The sequence below is a fragment of the Sceloporus occidentalis genome, unplaced genomic scaffold (assembly GCF_023333645.1).
Source record: "Sceloporus occidentalis isolate IW3139 unplaced genomic scaffold, rSceOcc1.0.p SCAF_5, whole genome shotgun sequence".
Classification (NCBI taxonomy): domain Eukaryota; kingdom Metazoa; phylum Chordata; class Lepidosauria; order Squamata; family Phrynosomatidae; genus Sceloporus; species Sceloporus occidentalis.
Genome location: NW_028316985.1, coordinates 102,619,664 through 102,639,313, shown reverse-complemented (window position 1 = coordinate 102,639,313; position 19,650 = coordinate 102,619,664). Strand labels below are relative to the sequence as shown.

Genomic DNA, 19,650 nt, shown 5'->3' with positions numbered 1-19,650 from the left:
TCACCAGATACAAGGTACCATGGATATAGTAGAGTCAGCAATAATACTTCAAGCACAGCATATTTCTATTGTAAACTAAAGTGAACTATTTATTGTAGATCACAAAAAAAGCACATAAAGCAAATATGTTTAAAACAGAATACAGCACACAAATGAGTGGTTAAATGTCTGTATTGCAGCCACAAGGTTGTGAGTTCAGTCCCAGGGGCTCCAAGGCCTATTCAGCCTTGCACCTTTCTGTAGGTCACTAAAAGCTTGTTGGGGGCAATTAGCTTACACTTTGTAAACCACTTAGAGAGTGCTAGTTCACTGATAAGTAGTATAGAAATGTACTTGCTGTTGCTATTAGTACATTTAGTATGTCAAGAAATTAAAGTCTTACAAAGTTATAAGGTAGAGCAGCAAAGCATTTGCTGTAGAAGCAGCCAACTTTCTAAGCTAAGTCGCAGTGGCCAACTTTCAGCACCAATCATCGATAGCTCCATGGTTCTTTTTGTGCATCCAGCTGAAGGTGAATTCTGCCCTCTGACAATAGATTCTTAAAGCAAAAGATGAAATTGGACCTATATAATATGTGGTCCATCAAATCAAATGCAATTCACCACTAGTTCACAGGGGGGCTGTTAATAGTTGTTGGTTTTTTTGGCTGATGCTACATTGCAAAACAGAGTGATCAAACATCTGGCTGCCTACAGCACATGAATGATGAACTGCTTGGCTTGATGGGCCATAAGTTGTGCAAATTTGCACTAAAGGATTGGGCAAAAGATAATGTGAGTCCGATGACAGCTGGCCAGTTTTAAGGATTCAACCAAGCAAGTCATTGGTTTAATTTTCCCAGGCTTATTTAACACTGCTCTATCTATGGTTGGGCCAGTGTGCTGTAGTGGTTTGGACGTTGGACTAAGACTCTGCATATCAGGGTTCAAATCCTGGTTTAACCATTTAAGCCCACTGGGTGACTTTGGGTAAGTCACACTCTCTCAGCTTTGCATAAGCCAGTAATAACTTGAAGGCACACAACAACAACAGCAACAATCTATTCAACACACCTGACATACAGTTGAGTTTATCCAAAAAACTAAGAAGTGATCCAATCTATTTGAATCTGTTTGAAGTCCAGCCTCGTTTTTTTACAAAGAGGACCTTCTGAGGACCTTCATGGATGAATTCACTCTATTGTCTAGAAGTGGTAAAATCTCAATCTAATCTTGTGGCATATCAAACTGCAGGTGCAGCCTCACATGATCCATGTGGTTTTCAAAAAATAAATACATTTCCTTCACTTGGAAAAATAGCATGTTGGCGAGATGGGATCTGGCCTAGCTTCTTCAAACAAGTTAGTTGGGTTATTTTAAAATGTGGATAAAGGTTTTTCCCTTTTTGAATGGAAGAATATTCAATAATTTGGCGTCCCCTCTGCCATTTTAAGTGACATAGCAAGACATAAATTTTGTTCTAGAGAAACATGAGAATGTTACCAAACCAATGGAAGACCATCACAACAGCTGTAAAAAAAAGGAGTGTAAAATATTATTTGTTTTATTTATATATTTCCCTCCCTCCCAACCCAGGGTGAGTCAAAACATAATGAAATACATGTAATATATAATAATTTAAACAATAAGGTACAAAACCAAAATCTCAATGTAACACAATGAACAAGATCTCAGCATGAAAGTTCCACTAAAGTGCATCCCCCAAGCTGCAGAAAATGAACAAATACATTTTTAATCATTGCTTTAAACTAAGTGGAGTGGTAGCGTTCATGCTTGCCTAGAGAGAGAATTCCACTGGAAAATGGGGGGAAACTGCATTATTAGTAGAAGCTGTAAGGTGACTAAATTATAAGTTCATGGCAACTGAATGACATTTCTGCAGTTTCTAACACCAGCACAGCAACACAGCATGTCCCCAAACATAACTGAACAATTCATTTGTTACACACTTGGGGGATAATATCAGCATTCGTTGAGTAGGAACTCCTTCAAGTGTTTTCCAAGGTAAAAGGGACACCATGAGTCCAAACAGGTTTTCTCGGGATCATACTATGCTTTTTTAAAAAAGGTACATTTCTAAAAAGAGGGTGATGACAAAGAGAAAGAAAGAACTAAATAAACAAATAAATTGGAGGAAGTCGCTCAAAAGCTGATGCAAGTGGTAATTCAACATGAAGGGAGAGATTCTGTTGATTGATCCTGGGATGGTAATGAATTCCAAATGGTAAGAGGAAGGTAAGAGAAAGAAGAGTGGAGATGACATGGAGGAGGAAGCAGCAGCATATGTAATCCCGCACCTCTGTCTGACACAACCGAGGCAGCTTACAGCAATTAAAACATACATTCCACATCCCAAAATCCCACCCTCCTTAAAATACAATTAAACAATTTGCAACTAAAACATAGCACATAAAATAGCTTAAAATAATAGACAGACAAACAATAACTGTAGCCAAGTAGGGTATAACAAGTGGGCCTTATATTGGTGACCGGGATTTAGTCGGGAAAAGTCTGCCAGAAGAGATCCATCTTAACAGCTTTTAAAAAAACTGTTTAAGGTGGTAATGTGATGGATCTCCTCTGGCAGGTCATTCCATAATCTGAGAGCGGTTGCCAAAAAGGTCCTCTGTCCGATAGCAGCCAACCTAGTTTTTATAGGTTGCAACAGATTCCTCCCAGAACACCAGAGTACACGGGGTGGATTATATGGGAGGAAGCGGTCTTGGATGTAGGTTGGACCCAAGCCATTTAGGGCTTTAAAGGTGATAACCAACACCTTGTACTGGGCCCGGAAACTGATGCAATGTTTGATTTGTCTTGTTTTGGTCTGCTTCTAGGCATCAAGTTGAAGTTGTAAGTGAACCTGACTAAACTGACTGTAGTGCCTCTTCACTGACAGTTAAAATACTGCTCAATATTATGTTGAATGGATATCATCTAGATTGCGCTGCAATGAATTCCATCAGCCATTTTATTTCCCAGTTGCTACGTGTAGAGATTCTGTGCTGATAGTTTCAAATCTTCATTAGTTGACATTATTTCCTAATGTAAGAAAAATCTGGAGTGTAAGTGAGGGGGTAAAACTTTTTCCCCCTTTAGCAGAAGCACAAAAGCTGAATATGAAAGTCTATTCCATAGATGAAAAATATACAAGTGTAGCAAGACTGAAGGGAGATGAAATAGGAAACGAAGAGTAGGGACATCAGTAAATCCAGGAAGCTTATCACTTGTCTAAATTCATTACCGTTTGGAAAGAAGAGCCGCTTTATAAATTCCCTGGACAGCTCAGACTGCCAATGAGTTTAACATTGTGTTGACAGAAGAGGTATTCCACTGTAAAAACATAATGATTTATGGGAACCTTTTAAATTAAATCAATTAACAATATCTAATGTGGGCTAAATGAAACAAATCCTACTGAAATGTCTTTCTTTGGATACTGATGATCAAACATAGTTCAGCTCCTTGGAAAAGTGGGCACTGATGTGCTTAAAAAAATTTATTAACCAAATAAGCAAAATCATACATGGGCAGTTAACCAAGGTATTTACTATGTCCAGGATCCAAAATGAACCAAGTGGAAAGCTCTTCTTTGAATATTCCCAGAGTTTAACATTTTTCATTCATCATCTATTAATAATTCATTCAGAATTAAATTCAATTCAGGAAGTTCTTTTTAACATTTGAAACATCTTTATGGTGATGGAGGGCAAGGTTTGTTGTTGTTATTATTATGCACTCTTGAGTTGATCTTGACCCATGGCAATCATGTAGATGAGACATCTCCAAGACTCCCTGTCCTCCACTGCTCTGCTCAGTTCCCGCAAATTCATACTCATGACCTCTTTTATAGTCCACCCATCTAACATGTGGCCTTTGTCTCTTTCTGCTTCCTTCCATCTTTCCTAGTATCATTGTGTTTTCCAATGAAAACTTCTCTTGAAGTGGCCAAAATACGGCAGCATTAGTATAGTCATCTTGGCTTCCAGAGAGATTTCTGGCTTAATCTGTTCTAGCACCCATTTGTTTGACTTCTTGGCTGTCCATGGTATCCTCAGCACTTTTCTCCAGCACCACATTTTGAATGAATGGATTTTCTTCCTATCAGCTTTCTTAACTGTCTAGCTTTTGCATCCATAATGGTAACAGGGAATACAGTGGCTTGTGTGATTTTAACGTTTGTGCTCAGTTGTACATCATTACATTTTAGGAACTTTTCTAGTTCTTTCATAGCTGCCTTCCCCTTTCTTAGTTTTCTTATGATTTCTCGACTGCAGTCCCCATTCCTATCAATGTTTGATCCCAGGTATGAGAACTCTTTTACTATTTCTGTTTCTAGGTTGAATTTGTGTAATGTCTCCATAGGCATTATACTTGTTTTCTTTATGTTCAGCAATAAGCCTGCCTTTGCACTTTCTTCCTTGATCTTCCTCAGTCTGTGATGTTTTCTGCTAGTAGTAATGTCTCATCTGCATACCTTAAACTGTTGATATCCCTTCCTCCTGTTTTCTCTCCTTATTCTTCTGTGTTAAAGCCTGCTTCTTGTATAATATGGATGGCAAGGTACTATTATCAAATGGGTTGAAACATCTGATTACAGCTAGCAATGTTTACCGGGATATAGAAGTCTCCGTTTTTGAAAACACATGTGTAATTTGATACCACACATACCACTAAGTTATGCAGTCTAAAACCTCTACCAAAGGGCTCAGTTTAGTTGCAGACTTCAAGACCACATTTGGCCAAATATATACATTTCTCAGCTTCGTCTACACCCTTCTAATTTTTTATACCATCAAACCTCATGAAGACGTCAGGACAGGTCAAAAGCTTACACATTTTGCTGAAATTTTAATTGACTTAGTTAAAAATATTGCCCACCTGTGCAGTTTGGTTTAGTTCTCATGAACCAACCTGGCTACCTTTGCTTTTACAGTTTCTGACATGAATTGGAGCAATATGACCATTTGCCTTCAACAAGCAAACATGTAGTCACATTCTGCATCTGAGGTTTTCACATGGTTTTGAAAGGTAGCCCCATGTAGAACACACTACTCATTCTTGAAGCAAGTAGTACAGGCACAACTGAGCACTTGGCATTCCAGGCCTAAGCTGCTAAAAGGCATTCTTGGCTGATGCAAGGATCACTTGTACTTTTACAGCCAGTGTCAAATCCAAAAGAAACCACAAATGGTGAAATTCAAGGTGAGTGCAACCCATATACACAGATCACCTTGTTTTCCTTCCCACAGCACCTCTTTCATGCCCTGTTTTCTTTGGTATGACACTTTTATTCACTCCCAAACTGCTTCTATATGACTCTTCAAGAATTTTGTGCAGTCCCATTGGATTTGCTAGTAAAGCTGAAGGTCATCATCACGTTAACAACACCAAGCACAAACTGTTGGAGGACTTTCCCAAGTAGTTGCATGTAGATGCTGTTTAGTTTTCTAGCAATGTATCTGAGTGAAATTAATTATTTGAACTGTTCCATCAGAAAGAGAGAGAAACCAGTGAGAGTTTTTTGTGGGTTTTTCGGGCTATGTGGCCATGTTCTATAAGAGTTTATTCCTGATGTTTCACCAGCATCTGTGGCTGGCATCTTTCTCTGAAGATGCCAGCCACAGATGCTGGTGAAACATCAGGAATAAACTCTTATAGAACATGACCATATAGCCTGAAAAACCCACAAAAAGCTATGGATGCTGGCCATAAAAGCCTGCAGCTTCACATACGAGTGAGACATTGGAGATGATTACATGCGACTATTCACAATGGGATAGATGCATGTTTAACCATCAATGGCAGATCTTACTGCATTCCCCTTTAGCTGGGCTGTAGGTAGCCCATATGCAACCACCAGCTTTCAAGCTTATAACATGGCTTTTCAAGAACGGGAAAATCCAATTTTCAAGCTTATCCCACAGCTTTTCAAGAATGGGGGAATGCAGCAAGATCCATCATTGATGGTTAAACACATGTCTCTCCTGTCAAGGATAGTTGGGTGCAATAATCTGTTAACAAGAGGGTTGCAGTGGGCCACTGTTCTCTTCTGGCTACAATTTATCCCAATGAACAAATGTGCATGCCAGATTGTTTCAGAGCATTTAGTAGGTGACAAACTGATTTTTTAAAATAAGATCTCAGTAAACAATGAGGGCTAGGACCAATCTATTAAACAAATGTAGGTTCTGGAAAACTTGATGGAGGTTCTAGAGAACCCATACACACAACCAAATTCTGAATTTTCCTATACAATCCTGGCTGGGTTGAAAAATAACTGAGTCTGGATTCACGACCTAGAGTTATGTACACATTCATAACTGATCTGTATTTACAATCCCTATGTAGTGTAGGAAATGTAGAGATGGTAAAAGTACTCTAATCCCAACTAACTGGGCAGCAGCCACTGCCAGTGATGGTAGTCTGTTCTCCTCTTGATTGGGATGCAGCAGACTGACATTTCCACCACACTCTTGCCAGTGATCTCTGTTGCAAGGATGAATCACAATAAGTACTGTATCCTGTTTCTGACTGTCACATTGGAGATCACTGGAGGCAGAAATGTGATCCTTCTGCATTCGATCTTCTGTTGACAGGAGAATAGACTCCCATTGCTCACAGTAGTGGCTGCCCAGTAAGTTAGGAAGTGGTGGGTATGGTAGAAGATGCTATTTAACTATGCAGCTAAGGTAGTTATATGACTAGGTAGCACATCTAGAACTCTGGCCACCATTTGTAATTAAAGTGTAAATCGAAAAGATGAAGTGATTGCATATATTTTTGGCCTTCTGACTGCAAATGGCACTGGGAAGAGGCAACTTGTGGTTCAGTCACCAAATTGTTGCAGGTCCATAAAAAAGTATCAAATGTCACTATGTCAAGTTTTCACAGAGGTTGTACACATTTGCTCTTAGTCTATGCTTCTTTTGATTGAAACCACAAGTCTAACTCCACACTGAAGATGAAAATGTCAGAGAGAAGGCTCAACTAGAACTCTTTACCTGGACTGCCCATGGTCTATGTTAGTGGTGGCGAACCTATGGCACGCGTGTCAGAGGTGGCACTCAGAGCCCTCTCTGTGGGCACATGCACCATCTTCCCAGCACAGAATTCACCAGAGTTTGTTACTAGAAAACCAGAGGGATGTGCCACTTTGCGATAAATAAATGTGTTTTGGGTTGCAGTTTGGATACTCTGTCTCTAAAAGATTTACCATCACTGGTCTAGGCTTAGGGCCACAGCCCTAAATGGCAAGGCAAGGTGCCCCCTTGCTTGGACCACAAGCTGCTGGTGTTCTTAACCCTGTTGACTAGTTTTAAATAGGGAAGGTTTTTTTTCTTTATGGAAAAATATACAAAACCATGACTCTTCAGCTGAAACTAATACAGCCTCCAAAGATTCCCCACTTCAGTGATCATTTGGGCCTGGCCTGACAGGATTTCAGCTCTTGATGTCAACAACAGGGTGGCATTAGTTCACTAAAACAGTTTTCTACCATAAGAGTTGTTAAATCTGGATGGTATGAAATGAACATAAATTCTCATCAAAATTATTCACTGTTTCTGAATTATTAATGATACTTTACAAACTTTCAAAGTATGCTTTTGCAAAAGCTCTTCTAGCATTTTTGGGAGATGTTCTGCACTAAATTTACAATTCACACTGAGCAACCTATTAAATTGGAACATAATCGGTGGGAAAAGCAGGGAAGGCTTTAAGACAGCATGCAGTTTTGCATACATTTCTGGTGTTTTAAAGTTCTGGTGTTTTAAAAGTTGAGGGCAGAGGGACTCTTGGCTAGTGCATTCCTTAAGTGATACTATTTTTGTTTCAAATTCAAGTTTAAATGCTAACCAAAGAAAGAAGTTATTGGGAAATGCAGTGTGTTTCATCTTATCTTAATTAAGTAACAAAACAGCAATCCCTTCAATTTGGACATTTGCGAGTTTTGCTATGGGACAGTTTGGTGAGAGAGACTCTGAATGTCTTAAGAGTTGCACAAGTATGCATTTTTTGTCTTGTTTAATTATAAAATACCATTTCCATAATGGGTATGCCTGTCCTGACAATGGTTTATACAATTATGTATGGTGCGGAGATAGAGGATAGAGAGAACTTTCTTCTCTCTCATCATTTTAGTGTTTGAGATTGTCCAGTGACATTGTATGGCAATATAAAACCAGCACAGACAACAGGAACTACTTCACAGAACCAAGATTTAATTTCTGTAACACATTCTTGAAAGATGCAGTGGTGGCCATGGAATTAAAAAAAAAAGGAGGGGGTTGTTAGACAAGTTGATGTAGGATGTGCATACCAGTATCTGTAACTTGTGATGCATATATGAATCTTCATGCTCAAAAGCAACATGGCTCTGGATTCCAGTCACCAAGAAATGGCTTGCGGGGAGGGGGCACAATTTATCCAATGCTTTTCAAACTAAAAAGGAATACCTTGTAACAAGCCCATCTTCCTCAGTCATATGTTTATCATTCTCAGTATCCACAGCCAGCTTTAGTGGGGATGTGATGTGTGGGATGCATTCCTTTTGCTGCAGACCTTGCCAATGAGTAGAAAAAGCAATCAAGTGCAGATAATGTCTTCTAAATCTTTCTGATGCTTAAGCTGGGCAGCAAGTTTGAACACAAATCATATTTGGTCATGTTTTTGTATAATGGTGATTTCTTGGCATACAGTTGTGCAAAAATAATAATAATGTTAACATGTTATTTGTACCCATCAGGATTAAGACTACCAATTTTCCAGATCTTTCTCTATCGTACAGCTGACTCATGCACCACACAGATAAACTAATGTTTGTAGCTTTCAAAGTTAAAAACTTCCCCTCACAAGGAGTTAAGTTATAACCGGGTAAGAATTTCTTGTATGGCTAACCTCACTACCATTTTGAAATGGTCATTTTGGGCTCCTTGTAAATATCCACAGAAATAAATATAAACAGTAATAAAACCCACAGTTCTCAAGTTTCCAATGTTCCAGCACAAACACAAGTTTAAGCAAATACGGCTAAGCAAGTCAACAGGACCAAGTTTCAGTTTTGAAAGCAAGACTTTTGCTTACATGTGCTTTTAGGAACCGGGGCTGGAAAGTTCAGCCACATGACATTTCTTAAAAACAAGGCTGGGAATAAAATTCTATAATGTTTACATTTCTTGCATTTTATGAGATATCTGTCTTTCCATGGTAGAATATCCTTGTGAGTCACAAATCACACAAACTTCAAAAGAAATAGCGTTTGTGAAATTAAACATACACAATCCACCCACTGCCTGGCTGCCCCTTGTCCTCCAGTTCACTCCACTTGATATACATACCTGAAATGTAAACAGTAGGTATAAAAGCTGTTGACTATGGTTTATTGCTTCTGTCTGCGTCACATCATTTTCACTAAGGTCAAGCCAAAAGAGGTCACCAATCTTCAGTTGTGATTTCTAAAAAGGCTTTCTGGTTGTGCAATAATTTTTGCAATGCTTAGGGGGGAAAGACTTTTCATTTAGAATTTCCCTCACTGCCAATAGTTTGTAGTGGCATAGCTACATTTGATTAGGCATGATTTCCCCCCCTGATTTCCAGAGGCAGTTACTGTGCCAGGCTGCAAAACCATCTTCTCCATTATCTGGGGCACTTCCACACTACATAAATATAGCATTATGTGTCCACTTTAACTGTCATGGCTACATCCTATGAAATTCTGAGGTTTGTAGTTGGATGAGGGACTAGACATCTGTAGATGAGAATTCAAAATATCCCACCCTAAACTCCAAATCCCAGGATTCCTTGATGGGACCATGGCAATTTTAAAGTGGAAGTACTCTCAGTTTAGTGTGAAAGGGCCTTAATCTCTGACATTGAACACAATAGACTACACTGGAGTTGGGTGAAGGTAGAGGTGGAGAATAACACTGAGATGGCAAAAAGGGTTATAGCATGATCATAAATCTATTTCAGGAAAAATATTTTATCCAGCCAAAATTGTGATCTGTGTAAAAAACGAAACCTTAGGAATATTTGCCTTAGCTTTTAACATTTCTTTTAGGGAAACGTGGACTGGCAATACACATAAAGATACAAAGTCACAAGTTTCACTGACACACCACATAAACACACAGACAAATACACACTTATGCATTAACTGTGTAACTGCACTAATTATTAATGGACATTTACAAGAGGTCTACATAACACAGTCTGTAATCTTCAGCCTGCTTGGGTCTTCCTTTAGTTTCTTCCATCTTTTTATGAAAATCTGTTGCAATGGTTGCGGGGGCAATATGAATACAATGCTTTTCAGTTCTAAGATAGAGAAGCTCTCTATGTTAAAGCACCCTTAGTTTATCTTCTACTTGGTATGATTTCATCCCAAGATATATTGCTGATTGCCACTATAATTAAAAACATAACCTAAGAGGCAACCCATGGCTTTACCCTTTATTCAGAAGCCATGTTCCTCCAACCTTTCTCACATTAAACATGTCCCTAACTCTGTAGCAGCAATATGGCAAGGTCCCACCATCACCTCTAAAATGTTCTCTAACATGTGCCCTAAGTAATGATGTGATCATTTATGATGTGCAGATCCTTACCATCACAGTCCTCACCCTAAAGACAGGTCACAAATGCACACATCTGTGTTTGAATACTTTTAAAAAGGCATTTGATGCAGCTTTCTTAACTAGGTAGTTTATAAAGCTAATTGTTGTTCCCCATATAAGACAGGAATTTGGATTACAACAGGGGCAGTTCACTACTCTATACTGTTGCTTGGAACATCCATTTCACCTCCTGCTAATATTGCAACTAAACACAGAGGGAACTGGGAAGTGAGCATTGTGAGATGGGTGGTGTGGTAAGTCTCTGCTCATGTCCAGGGTTGTGATCTTACAAATCCTGGCTCAGTCACACCACCAGTCCTAAGTTTTTATGCCTGCATATCTGCTCTTCATACTTATCTATTTACTGGGGCGAAGACTGTTGAATCTTGCTGCCACTGCTTGCAGGAATGATCACTTTTTAAAATAAAATAAAATAAAAACCTAAGATGAAAACATTTTTTTTCTTATTGGCACTATTTATTGTTATTAGTTTACATGGTACCATCCATCCAAATCTTCTCCAGAACTTAAGATGAATTCACAGGACAAGAAATGGGAAAACAATCATCTGATATCCTGAGGAATCAATGGCAACCACTCTCTGACAGCTTTTGAGAAAGCAATCTGACCTACTGCCAGTTTCATTTGCATTTATACATTTTAATTAAGACCAGTCCTCAGCTTCTGCATCACCTTTTCAAATGCAAAGTGAAACTGATATTAACCAATCCAGACTGCTTTGAAGAGCTTTTGAGAGCCAAGCACAGAATGACTAATGTCTCCCTTTTGAAATGCAGTTGTTACACATGGCTCAGAAAAAGATTGCTGGGCCAGTGTCCAGATTTATTATCAAATGCAAACAACTAAAACAAAACAAAACAAGACAAGACAAGAGCTTTTAAACAGCTCCTAGATTTGTTGTTGCAATGAAACATCAGAGATTCAAGTGCATCAGAACAGGTTATGGTAGATAGATCTATGGATCAGGATACATACAAGACACTAAATGTGTATTTGTATTTTAAGATTAGGATTCTACTCTTCCCCCTCCTCTCATTCTTTAGAACAGGCACTTTTAAGATCACCCAGAAATGTGCATTTGGACATTAGAAATAAGGTTTAAACCATTTTCCCACCCCTCTGTGCAATGTTATCATTTCCCTCCTCCAAATACTATTAATAGTTTTGTGCTTAGCCAGCAAGAAATCACAGAATCATAGAATCTTAAGAGTTGGAAGAGACCAGAAGGGCCATTCAGGCTAACCTCTTGCCATGCAGGAACTCTCAGTGAAAGCATCCCCAACAGATGGCCATCCAGCCTCTGTTTAAAGATCTCCAAGGAAGGAGACTCCACCACTCTCCTAGGAAGTGTGTTCCATAGTCAAACAGCCCTTATTGTCAGTGAAAGTGGTCTCAGACTGGATTATTTCTTCAGTGTGTTTTGGATGACACTCTTTGAATTAGTCTTCTGTCTCAAGTGCTCTGAAAGGACCTATCCCATCACTAGCATTGAAATAAACATCACCTGCTGGGCCACTTTACTTCTGCATGTGGAACTAGAGTTGTGGTATCATTTCTTTGTTTCAAACCAGCCCAAGATATGATGGAAGAACTCTCATGGGCTAAAAAAATTCTAAATTCTGGGTGATGCTTAGGAAAAGCCCAGCTCTGCCCCTCCCAATAATTCTCCAAAAGAGCTCATAAGTAGTGATGTAATCAAACATGATTAATTTTGCATGTATTTCATCAGATCAGGTGCTCTCATCTGCAAAGAACTCTTTTCGGATGCTAGAAGAGTTTGGAGGGAAAATAATATGCAAAATGATCCACACTTTTTCTTCTGGGCACCATTCTACAGTGAACTCACTTACATGCATCTGTATATGCAAAAATACTCCCTCCTCCCTTCTCTTTCATTTGCATTTCTTTCATCATCAACACATTCAAAAATAATGCAATATTTCCCACAGGCATATACACAGATATTTTTGCAAATTTCAAAGGCAGTGGATCCTTCCCACCAGGTCACAGATCCCACTGAGACAAGGCAGTCCAACATCACAAAGATGTTACCCCATTGGAACAAAGAAAAACTGGTGCTGACTGGCTTGCTGGCAGATTTCACTGGCATTCCTTCGCATAATATGCAGATGGATCCCGATAAGCAGGGCTCACCTTTGCTACTTCTGAAATGCTACCACCGCAGGGGAAATTTGGGAAGGAGAAAGCGTCAGTCCCACTAATTTCATGTCCATGCATTAGATCATGGCAAGAAAAAGGGCACACCCTGATAAATGAAATGTCATATGGGTAATCATTAATGTATTTTATTTATTTATTATGAGAATGTAAACCCTGCTTTTCCATCAGGAACTTAAGCTTACAACAACAAAAATATATATACAATAACATATGCAGCATCAAGTGGAACAAAATTCACAACCAAACAAGTTGAAATACTTTCAAAAGTTAGCAATAGTCCACATTTATATCAAATGTAGTGGTTGTTGTGGTTGTTTTTAAACATAGAAATAAATGTTCTTAACTGCCCATCTAAAGGCAAACAGCAATGGGAATAAATAGGACTTTCTTGAGAGATGCAGGATTAGACTTATGTTGTTAGCAACTGTTTATCAGAGTAATGGAAAGTATGGGCTGAGGTTGGCATGTTTTGGAGTGAAGGCAATATGTTTGTTTGGATGAAGTTCTATCTTTGTGATGGTAGTAGGAACAGCATGGTTTCAGTCAAGGAATACTGAAGCTCTTCATCACACTAGGGTTGTGTGTGTGTGTGTGTGTGTCCACATAAACTGTAGAGGCTAGGACTCAGACCATAACAAAAGGCTATGACCTTACCAAGCAATGGGCACACAGTTATACACTCATGAATACCACTGATTTTGACAAAGAATTCATAATGCGAATTGAATTATAGCCAATTTTATAGTGCTTTTGGTATCCAAAATGTTACATACATCTTTTACAAGACATGTGAAACATGGCATTAACAATCCTATTTCACAGATAGGTATCTGGGACCACAAAACTGGCTTGTTTAAAATCTCATCAAGAAATTCACCAAAGAGGCACAATTTAAGCACAAAGCACCCACATGTCCATGTTCAATGCTTCATTCAGCAGCCTCACAAAATAAATGCTGAATCACAATAGGCTTGTCGATTTCAAAACGTATTGCTCTTGGATATAGACAGAATATGCAAAATGTTGCATTGTTTTGTTCTTTTTGCAGTGACTGTTCTGACATTTGGCATTAGTCATCTAGTGCAAATCAGGTTTCAACTCCCCTAACTCTCTTTCATAAAACGAGGAAATTTGATCCAGTTGTCTTGCTTTTTTCTCCACAAATATCATCATTATTCAGTCATCCAGAATGCTTCCGGTAATGTCATCAATGCAAAGGAACACAACAAACTCAAAAGTTAAAAAAATAAAATTAAACTTCATTGTAGAGGAACTGTAATAATAATCACAGAAGCAATTAGCCTAAGGTTAATAATGGGATAATTTTGCGAAATTATAATTTTATGAACACCTTAATCTAAGTGGTCATAATTATACATGATTGACACAATCTGAAATGAGAATCATATATATATATATATATATATATATACACACACACACACACACACACACACACACACACACACACACACAAAGCTAGGTATCCAGAATGTGATTTCTTTCATCTAGGATGGGCATGGAACTACAGTGCCATCACCCCTAGCAAAAAAATGAAACTGATATTGTTTGTTTTACATGGATAGGGGGGAAAAACCTACCATTTTGACACGACTCCCAGAATCCTCAGCTAGCAGTATGACCACTGGCCATGTGGCCTAAGGGATTCATTCTTCAAGTTCTAGTCCAAACAAACAATAAAATTCCAAACTCTGATTTTCAACTCCCAACATTCACAGTTCAACTCCAATGAACTCAGGTTTCAGATGTGGTCTTCCACTATGAAAAAAGCATAGGAAAAGAACAGGCCCAATGAAGTACCCCCATGTTCTGTGCTACTGCAGGAGCTGCAGCGTAGTGTCCCATTCTGGCCCCTATGACAAGCTTTGGGGGAACCAAGGGGTTACATGGATCCTATTTTGGGTTCTAGGTTACTGAGGAAAAGGAATAAATAACCTCTGGAATGGAATGGAGAAGTATTTGGTTTGGCTCATATACAGTACAGCTGACTATTTCCTGTTGGAAAAGGCAGATATTTCTCTCTTTTGGAATTTGTTGGAATGAGTAAAACACAGATGAATGGCCAAGCTGTAAGACAGTGGAACAGTATAGAAAAGCTACCAAGTTGGATACTTTTGATACTATCAATTGCTTTATGCCTAAACTGTATTGCAATAAGATCCTGTGGTCATATTATTTGACCAAAGACAAAAGAATGCTGTAGTGTGGTGTGGCGTCCTTTTCTTCAGAACTTAGCATCTACCGATCTGAAACTTAATTTTAGTGATGATGGACAAGAAACCAGTTAGAAAGGAGAAAAATTAGGATGCCCAATGATCAAAAAGGTCTCTTCTGTTTTCCGCTTCTCTTATTTGAATTTAAAATTTTACATTCCTTTTTTGTTTGATTTAAAAACCATTAAACTAGATTATTGGTATCATTTCATCTTCACTATAAACCTCTAACAAATTCATCTAACATATTGATAGTTATTGCCTTTCCATTCTAATCTGGCATTAAAAGATAAAAGAAAAGGAGATGAAAGAAAGTGGTAATGTCTTTACCACTTTGAACAGTACTGAAGTTTTCAAATGCAACTGTGCTGAAGTCTTTGTAGTCCTGAAAACCTTCTTGAATACAACTAAAGACTGGCTAACATTTCTTCATTATCCAACACATGTGTTGACATTTACACCGGCAGTGTCAGATCTGTGACAGTTTATTGTATGAAAGTCATCCTCTGAAATTATGGCTGCCAAGCAAACAACATGCATGACTGAAGAAGGAGATTATTGTATTAGCTTCACTGCTGGGCTAGACCCGGGATGTAACTTTCTTAAGGCGAATTTTATCTCATTTACTTATTGCTGGGCAGTATGCAGCCTGTATGCAACCCAGGTTTCTCTGGGCTTGTTCCGCATTTTTTCAAGAATGGGAAAATCCTGTTCCTGAAAAGCTGCGAGAGAAGCCCGGGTTGCATACAGGCTGCATACTGCCCAGCGATGGTTGAATACAATAAGATCTGCTTTAAGAAAGTTACATCCTGGGTCTATCCCAGCAGCAAAACTAATGAGATAATCTCCTGAATCAAGAGGGACAGGGGAGCCCCAAGCACCATGGCTACATCCTTCCTGTTTCCTGGGAGCAAGCCAGCTGCCCCTTGGGAGCCAAATCACAGCAGAAGCAGGAAGATGGTGTTCCTGATGCCTGGGTCTTCCTGCCCCAGCCTCCTTCCCTTTCCTGAGACTTCTTCTTAGCCTGGCTGCCATCAATTGCAGATTAAAAAAAAATTAAATGTTTCTTAATTCAAGTCTGCATATGCTGAAATCCATGGATACCAAATCAGCTGATACAGAGGGCCCACTGTACTGTATATACGAGTGGTGTATCAGGAAAAGAAGATTTAAAAGTGTAAAAATGAAAGATTAAAGCAGCACAAATTAACATTCACTTGCCTACACAAACTTCCCTTCCCTATTCACTGATATCAGGCTGAGGAAAATCCTAATGAAAGCTGGGATTGTGCCAGTGAAAACCAGAATGAGCCTGGTTTTCAAACATTCTCACTGATGGGGAAGGAAGGGGAAACAATCTTTACATTGTGAAGGCAAAGGCTTTCATGGCAGGCATCCATAGTTTTTTGTGAGTTTTGCATTCTCTGAAGATGCCAGCCACAGATACCAGCGAAACGTCAGGAATAAACATGGCCACATAGCCCAGAAAACCCACAAAAAATGCTCTTTACATTCCTCCTGTCTGTGTACTGGGGGAAAGGGAAGCCAATCCAGTGGTTATTCCCAGTGAATCAGTATGAACTTGGTAAGTCAACATGTATGTAAGTTTCATTGAACTCATCATTGCATTTATGCTGGGGTCATGGGCAACAGGGAGAGAAATACAGAAAAAAGGTCCCTGCAAACCCTGGGGTCCTGATCAAAGATGCTGGTTTTTCCACTGGACCAAAAGGTCTTGACTGCATCAGGTTATACCCTGCATGCACATCCACCTTTATCAAGTTTCGTCCTCAGCCACATGGCCACAGCATCTAGCAGCTACATGCTCCCATTTGCAGCTACTAATTTGTTCTGTCAGCATTTGCTTTGTCCTGAAACTCTTGGGGAAAACAGATGCAAAACAAACAAGGCCCTCTAGAAAGAATGCTTTTCAGTCAAAAATCTCATCCACAGAGCCTTTATTTGGCTTATTATCTAAAACTGGCAGGTTCAAAATTCTGGCTTAACTGTCTTCAATAAATTAGTTTCCCTCAAGCTTTAACAGCTGTTGGGACTGGGTGAACTTATGATCTTGCTGATGACTGGAGTAGGACAAAAGGAGATGCCTTTTTTTTATTCAGAGGCCTCTTATTCTAAAAGACTGGTGCCAAGTGTGGTGCCGTTTTGTTTATGTTGCGGATGCATATCTAACAGAATCTTGATTCAGATCACACAGCAATCAGATGGTTTCCAGACTAAAGAGAAAGAAATTCTGTAATTAGTGAGAGAATCTACTTGCTGTTAGAAGTGTGCTGCAGCATCAAAGTCAATGTTACGGTTGCTGAACGTAATTATTCTTGCCTCTTCCTTTATAAAACTCCAAGTCTGGTACAGAGTAGCCAAGAATGTATGATAGATCCCAGACTCCGCTGGCTATAATAATATTTTGACTATACATAGACATCTTTGCAGCAAACAAATAACTAAGGTGCCTGCTAGAACCAAAAAGTCCAAACAATTCCAAAACCTTTGCTTTCTCATCTTGCTTTTGTGTTTTTTTCAAAAGGGAGACTTGTCCTGTTCTTTCAAGGCACTATTGCATTTTTGCAGCATATAAAATGAAAGCTGTTTATATAAATGAGGCCTCATGTCGATTTTGTTTCAATTAAATTGTAACACGTACATAAAATGCACATTGAGAGAATGATGATTTATATTACAAACGCATGCTCTCCTGTCATTACAACAGGGACTCTTAATCTGGGATCGATGGACTCTGGGATGTCCATGGATGGGTTTCAGGGAGACTGTGAACTGGCTACAAAAATTGTAGTTTCCTTTCTCTTACTATGAATTTTTCCTGTAATGGAGAATTTTAAAATATCTTTTTGTTGTTGTAACACTGTTTATTGTAAATGTTTTTGTTCCAGACTAGCCTATATGAAATAAATTTCACATAATCCAACAAAAGAAATTGAATTCTTTGTTGTATATGATTATGTTTTTTTTATTCTGGGAAGGGATTTATAGCTTTCATCAAATTATCAAAGGTATCCATGGATGAGACCACCAGTTTACAGCAGTTAAGAAGACATTGATGCATATAGGTGAAAAGAGGTTCAAAGATGCTTTCATCTGGGAAAATCCAAGGATTTGGTTGGAAAGAGATGCAAGGGACTGTTTGACGTAAGTAAGAGCAGCATGCATGTAAGATATTATTTTATCCTGAAACAGCTCATCGGTTTCTTATCTAACTGGAAGTTGTGGACCACTGTTAATTTGTCAGAGGCACTAGTCAGTAAGTTACATCACAGAACAGATTTGCTCTTTCTCCTTCCAACAACTAATCATAATATGGAGAAGGCCTCATTCATGAGGTGAGTGCTGAAATAATGAAAGGCAAGTATGTGCATTGGGAGGTGAGGGTTGAAGGAAAGCTGGCCATAGAATCATAGAATCATAGAGCTGGAAGAGACCACAAGGGCCATCCAGTCCAACCCCCTGCCATGCAGGAACTCTCAATCAAAGCATACCTGACAGATAGCCATCCAGCCTCTGTTTAAAGACCTCTAAGGAAGGAGACTCCACCACTCTATGAGGAAGTGTGTTCCACTTTTGAACAGCCCTTATGGCCAGGAAGTTCCTCCTAATGTTCAGATGGAATCTCTTTTCCTGTAGCTTGCATCGATTGTCTGGGTCCTGTTCTCTGGAGCAGCAGAAAACAAGCTTGCTCCATCCTCAATATGACATCCCTTTAAACATTTAAACAGGGCTTTCATATCACCTCTTAACCTCCTTTTCTCCAACCTAAACATCCCCAGCCCCCTAAGTGGTTCCTCATAGGGCATGGTTTCAAGACCCATTACCATTTTAGTCGGCTGCCTTTGGATACACTCCAGTTTCTCAACGTCCTTTTTGAGTTGTGGTGTCCAGTACTGGACACAGTATTCGGGGTGGGACCTGACCAAAGAAGAATAGAGTGGCACTATTGCTTCCTTTGACCTAGGCACTATACTTGTATTGATGCAGCCTAAAATTGCATTGGACTTTTTAGCTGCCACATTGCACTGTTGACTCATGTTCAAGTTGTGGTCTACTTGGACTCCTAGATCCCTTTCACATATAGTATCGTTCAGCCAGGTGTCTCCCATCCTATATCTGTGCATTTTGTTTTTCTGCCCTAAGTGCAGTACCTTACATTTTTCCATATTTCACTGAATTTCATTTTGTTAGCTTTGGCCCAGGTTTCTAGTCTATTCAGGTCATTTTGAAATTTGATCTTTTCCTCTGGGGTATTAGCTACTTCTCTTAATTTGGTGTCATCTGCAAATTTGATAAATATGCCCCCAATTCTGCCATCCAAGTCATTGATAAAGATGTTGAATAGCACTGGGCCCAGGACAGAGCTCTGTGGGCCGTAGTTACTTATTTTCACAAGTATTGTATAGTTTGAGAAGGGGACTAGAACCATCCCCTCTTTGACCTGTTAAAACTTTATGACATTCTCTTATTAATCCTAAAGTTTCTTCTGTCAGAAAACAAGTGATAGAAAAGTACTGAGCAGGACAACAAGTAACAAAACATGTTACTTTTTCAATTAGCATTGCAACAAGTACTGTT

General features: G+C 39.1%; 1 protein-coding gene across 9 annotated transcripts in view; it reads right to left on the bottom strand.

Moving 5' to 3' along the window:
• The window catches only part of LOC149312597 (protein shisa-like-1), a 114,814-nt gene that overhangs the window by 6,745 nt on the left and 88,419 nt on the right, over positions 1–19,650 (bottom strand). For 3 of the 9 annotated variants that reach the window (XM_089524942.1, XM_089524949.1, XM_089524947.1), the window contains 2 exons: positions 14,419–14,596; positions 12,986–14,090 (listed from right to left, as the gene is read on the bottom strand). The exons of 2 other annotated variants lie outside the window; for them this stretch is intronic. In XM_089524942.1, coding sequence (XP_089381068.1) covers positions 14,551–14,596 — 46 coding nt within the window. In that variant the 3' untranslated portion in view covers positions 12,986–14,090; positions 14,419–14,550. Of the gene's footprint in view, positions 1–12,985; positions 14,091–14,250; positions 14,597–19,650 lie in introns of those variants that run through there. 4 more of the 9 variants (XM_089524943.1, XM_089524946.1, XM_089524945.1 and 1 more) reach the window with 4 other exon arrangements.